The following is a 6,025-nucleotide window of genomic DNA, read 5'->3' as shown; positions in this document are numbered from 1 at the left end:
GACGCAAACTTATTATTAAATTTTAAAATATGTTTGTACAAGTTATTACGCGTAGCTTTTATTAAATGCGGAGTATCAAAAATATACAATATTTTGTGTTCACCGACTACAAATGTTGAATTTTTTGTTGAAATATGTAATTTGCGAGAAAGTTTTAGAAAATTAGAACCCATATTTGTAACTAACGCATGCACAATAGCGCCACTATTTTGTAATTTAGTAATACACTCAAACACAATTTGTTTTAATACTTGCACAAGTAGTCTCTGCAAAACAATAGCAAAGTGGAACTTTCCAGTTGCCTGCAATACTGCGTGCCATTAAAACGAAGACATTTTGTGCAGGTATTGCAGATTTATAAATTCCTACATCATCAAATCCTATAATTTCATCTCGCGAAATATCATAAAATAAGTGAGATTTTAAACTCATTTCATCCGCGCATAATATACAATGTCGTTGGATAAATGGTAATAACTGTAATTTAATTTTAAATGCTTTGAACACTTTTTCATTAAAACCGGGCACTATGTTCCACTTGTCAGTAAATAATTGTAATGTACGTACAGTAGGCAAAGTAAATCTTGTTTCCAATTTTTTATAGGTTCGCGGACTCAAGAAATATATTGATAATGCAAACTTTTTGAATTCATTATCATATCGCATCCCACGTTTACTCTTCTTCTGCGCGTCTACTTGTGCTGATAACAATATATTAAATTTTTCCGATAAATACTTTTTTCCTAAGGTTTTTAATAATACTAATTCTTTAGTTTCTACCTTTGATGTTTGTTGCTCTTTTGTTGTGGCTAAGATCTTCTTTTCTCTTCTTTGAAGTCGTCGAACTTTTTGTTGTAGTAGTTTTGTTTTTGCTTTCAAGGTTTTAATAGTTCTATGTAGGTCTTCTTTAGTAGGATTTTTTTCCTCTTCGGTGCCGTTGTTATATTGGATGTGCTTCTAGATACAATAATATACATAATTAGGCTGATCAAACATTAAAAACAAAAGAAGAATAAAAAAAAGAATTAAAAAAAGCGTATAGAGAGTTAAATTTTTAAATATATATAAACATATATTGGCTGCGTTCAGCAGAACTCAGCGCTCAGCAAACGCTTTGCACTTATTGTCTGTGATTGGTCTCTTTCAATAAATCTATTTATTAAATATAAAAGTATATGCCAATGACAATCAATAATTCCAAAGCGTTTGCCAAGCGCTGAGTTCTACTGAACGCAGCCATTTTATGCACAAATATATTTTTTCATTTTTATATACTCCATATACATATATTTTCTAACAAATAAAATAAATATATTTCTAAAGTAGAAAAATATATGTAATACATATAATAACTTACGGTTGAGCTATTTCCATGTTAACATCCATATCACTTGACAGCACTGCTTGCGATGATTGTAAATTGCTAAAAAATATTTTACTTATAATTTTGAAATATTATTTTGATAAAAAAGTCTATTTATTTTTCTGTTGTAATATGTATGCCGCAAAAATATACATTTTGCATACTTGAACAAATGTAATCTAATTTATCATAAACAAATTTAATTTAAATTATTTGATTATAAGTATTTATAAGCACATATAATTACATATAATATGTGTGTATGTGAGAGTAAGAAATTGAGACAATTGTATATATGATTCCATTTAATTATAAATATTATTCAATATAATTATATCAAATGTGTGTGTGTATGTGTGTGTATTAGTATACAATAAAATGTACTGTAGGGGAGACTGGGGCTGGTTGTGACATTTTTAAGAAAATGTAGTTGTATATATTGCCTGCGTAATTTTTTAGGATTTGTTTAGCACTATTAGATAAAGTGGTTTATTAGCTTTAAAAAGCGATATACATTTTAAGAGTACTTTTCTTATAACTATCAGCAATTAATGAATTTGAAAAATCTGTCATTGTAACTTTTTGCCCCGTCACTGGGGTTAGTTGTGACACCGTAAGGGGTAAAAAGTGACAACAATAAGTTTCTTAATCTTAGGCATTTATTGAACGTATTCTTAATTAAACTGATAGGAAAGTTTTTTCATTTACATATTAATATCTAGAACAAAATACTATAATAATTATATCTAGAACAAGATACTATATTCTAATAACAAAAGAATCTATTAAACTTTAAAAACAGTAAACTCTTTTCTTATTAAAAACTCAATAGAATCAACAAAATGTAAAAATATAGTGAACATGTTTCTTTTAAAAAAGAGTTTAATAAGTTAAAAATAAAATTATTTTTTTTTTAAATTAAGGCATTAATCTGAGTGGTCACTATCACAATTCAAGCAGACATAAAATGTAGTGCTGCCTTTCACGCATTTCACATGTGACCATTTCTTACAAGTAACACATTGCACCCACTCTTCTCCAGCTCGACTTTGATTAAATGGTCCATAGCAAATCAGACAAAAATATTCTTCTTTATCATATTCATCTTCAGAGTCTTGCAAAATTTTTTTTTTAATTGATTTCTTTTTTCCTTTATCTTTGGCAGGTTTTTTTTATTTTTTTTATTTTTATTTTTCTGTTCTTCGGCTTCGACGCATTCTTTTCAGGCGTATCTGTTAATATTGCTGATTTACGAGTCTTACGTGTAATCTTCTTTGTTCTGGGAGCTGCTTTTGGTAACGGCCTGATTGTCTCTGGCGAAAATATTTGAATCTGATTTGAATTCGTATTCAAACCGCTAGGACTTGGAACTGGATTGTCATAAACAGAATTTACATTTTCTGGTAACTGATTTCCTGATTCAGAAGTGTCTTTGGTCGGGTAATTGATACTAATATCATTATTCTGAACACTTTGTAGATTTTCTTGTTCATTAAGTGGTCTATCGGTGACAAATGCAGGCAGGAAGTCAGTTTCTTGAAAAATATGTTTGTTATATGGTGAAATGCCGGTTTTTTTAAATCCATTAATAATATTATTTGGATTCAATGCCTGAGGCAAAGCGTTTTTAACTATGAATGGAATATCATGCACAGTCATCGTTTTTCCAGGATTGTTTCTTAACCAAGCATCTTGTTGACTAGCACAATAATTTTTAAAAGGTCCGTAAACACCAACATCCATTGGCTGGAGCTTGTGGGAACAATGAGGCGGAAAAGACAACAATATCACATTGTTATTCTTTGCTTTTTCTATTACTTCAATGTCCAAGTGTGAAACGTGATTGTCAAGTAATAGAAGCACTGGATCAGAAGGAGACGGCTTTACGTGATATATAAAATGTTCTATGAAAATATTAAATTCCNTGATTTCCTGATTCAGAAGTGTCTTTGGTCGGGTAATTGATACTAATATCATTATTCTGAACACTTTGTAGATTTTCTTGTTCATTAAGTGGTCTATCGGTGACAAATGCAGGCAGGAAGTCAGTTTCTTGAAAAATATGTTTGTTATATGGTGAAATGCCGGTTTTTTTAAATCCATTAATAATATTATTTGGATTCAATGCCTGAGGCAAAGCGTTTTTAACTATGAATGGAATATCATGCACAGTCATCGTTTTTCCAGGATTGTTTCTTAACCAAGCATCTTGTTGACTAGCACAATAATTTTTAAAAGGTCCGTAAACACCAACATCCATTGGCTGGAGCTTGTGGGAACAATGAGGCGGAAAAGACAACAATATCACATTGTTATTCTTTGCTTTTTCTATTACTTCAATGTCCAAGTGTGAAACGTGATTGTCAAGTAATAGAAGCACTGGATCAGAAGGAGACGGCTTTACGTGATATATAAAATGTTCTATGAAAATATTAAATTCCGTTCCTGTCATCCAGCCAGACGAATTTCCAGCACCTATGCATCCTGGAGGCCCATCACGAACAAAGTAGTCTCTATATTTAATCCGCGGAAAGACAAACATGCAAGGAACTGAGTTTCCGACAGCATTTGCTGCTACACAAACTGTAACAAGCGTTCCTCTTTCAGCTGATGTTACGGAGCCAACTTGTTTTGAGCCTTTTGGAGCTAAAACTTTTCTTGGTTTTTGGACAGTTGTTACACCTACTTCATCAACATTCCAGATGCGAAAAGGAGGAAACTTGTGTTTATCCATTACCTCTGCTAACTTCAAGAAAAAATTGTTTACATTTGTTTTATTAAATAAAGTTGCTCTGCTTAAACTTGTTGCTTCTGGACATCTTATTGATATTTTTTTCCCATTACGTTTTAAAAAAGCATTTAGCCAGTCCACACCAGCTTCTTTGTTGTCATGCCATGATTTTGGCATTGGAATATTGTGTTTACATGCACAGTCATGTGCCAGTCTTCTAACATCTTTTGGTGTCAACCCATGATAAATTTGACAAAATTTGATGAGATAATTCACTAAAATAACCTCTTGTTCATCATTGAAAATTTGTCTATTTTTCTTGTAACCGACTGTAAGAGAAGCTATAGAATTTCCGCTTTCTAAAATTGCTTTCTTTTTCTTCAAATACCTGGTAAGTGACATATGACATAACCCAAAATCTTTTGCGACGCTACGAATTTTTTTGGTGCTGTCTTCATTCAGAACCATTGCAGCCTTTTCGTACAAGTCTTTTGAGTTGGTACCGCGTTCGGTCTTCCTTCTGTAAGTTCTCATTCTTCGAAAAAGACAAACAATTTAAGTTTATTCAGTTTCTCAAGCAATAGGGGGTTGGTTGTGACATGTCACAACTAACCCCAACAATTTGTAACTTCTAACCCTAACATTAAAATCGAACATTCCAGATACGACAAAAAAAATAGAGATATTTTTGGCATAAAATGATTGTAGTAGTACAACTAGACGATGTCAAAGATCAAGTATTACATAAACACATTAGTTAAACTCTAATAGAAATAATGTTAGACCAAGTTTACGAACGAGAATAAAGATTACAAACCTGTTATTTTTTACAGCTGTATGCACATACTCGCCTGGTAACAACAATGGCGTTACCGATGTATGTAGCATGATANTTGATATTGTTACGAGCATTTGTCTGTTTTTAGCTTTATTGTAGCACTTATTTTTTATCACTAATCAAGACTATAACTTTTTACCCCTGTCACATCCAACCCCAGTCTCCCCTATTATATACAGTAAAATAATGATATGTTATAGACCACATATTAAATAAGTTCTATCTCTGATTCTTCCTTTCATTTGGCGCCCGCAACGATCGCGAGCGCTGGCTGTATCCATATTGTTCAATCGCATTGGTCATGTCTGGCAAACCGACCAGTGTGATAGAACATTACAAACCCGACTTACGATCACGATCATCGCGAGAGTCAAATAGAAATAATTAATCAATATTAGAAAATGTTTAAATACACATATTCATGTAATTTTTCTGTTGTGTCCATACTTATTTTCTCTTGTATACTTTCTTCATCTATGTCCATATTTTCCATTTTTTCTGTTTCTTCTTCTTGTCCTTGATCATACATTTGGTCTTGAATGTTCTTGTGAAATGTCCTAATTTTTTCTTTTTTTTTCTGCTGTTGTCATTTGTCTGCAAAAAATTTGAATTATTTCTTAATTATCCTTTTATTTAATATTAGGTTGGTGGAAAAGTTCTGCGGATTTTTTAATAGATGACACTAGTGTCAGAAAATAATTATCGCGTGTCGTTTAAATGTCAGTCTGCCGCACATATTTTGACAAGTCACATTACGCTTGACATTTGGCAGAAGTGTTTGTTTTGGTCGGACGTGTTTTGCGTGTGTGGCATACAACTAAAATGGAAGATCAAAAATAGCATTTTTGCCATATTTTGCTGTTTTTATTCCGTAAAAGATATAAAGCGGCGGACGCTAAGCGCGAAATATGCGCCATGTATAGTGCCTCGGCCTTAAGAGGATGCTGAACCGTCCTGTTTTACCATCATTTCGTATTTCCAACTTTTTGTGAAAACTATGAATCGGAATAAAAAATGCTTCTCCAGAAATAAAGAAAATATAGTAAAGAATGGGATAAAGCCTAACAATTTAAGAAAAACAAAAAAAAGTTTT

The 6,025-nt window shown here is 32.0% G+C and overlaps 1 protein-coding gene across 1 annotated transcript; it reads right to left on the bottom strand.

Annotated features, from left to right (window-relative positions):
* Positions 1 to 2,289: 2,289 nt before the first annotated feature.
* On the bottom strand, positions 2,290 to 4,993 carry LOC109862308. The gene is made up of 4 exons (XM_020442325.1): positions 4,912 to 4,993; positions 3,332 to 4,629; positions 2,626 to 3,267; positions 2,290 to 2,477 (listed from the first exon to the last, which is right to left on the bottom strand). The coding sequence occupies exons 1-4, from the start codon at positions 4,980 to 4,982 to the stop codon at positions 2,290 to 2,292; spliced, it is 2,199 nt and encodes a 732-aa protein (XP_020297914.1). The 5' UTR covers positions 4,983 to 4,993.
* Positions 4,994 to 6,025: the final 1,032 nt, after the last annotated feature.

The sequence above is a fragment of the Pseudomyrmex gracilis genome, unplaced genomic scaffold, assembly GCF_002006095.1.
Source record: "Pseudomyrmex gracilis isolate BER0280 unplaced genomic scaffold, ASM200609v1 scaffold_1627, whole genome shotgun sequence".
Lineage (NCBI taxonomy): Eukaryota > Metazoa > Arthropoda > Insecta > Hymenoptera > Formicidae > Pseudomyrmex > Pseudomyrmex gracilis.
This window is presented reverse-complemented; position numbering and strand designations above follow the sequence as displayed.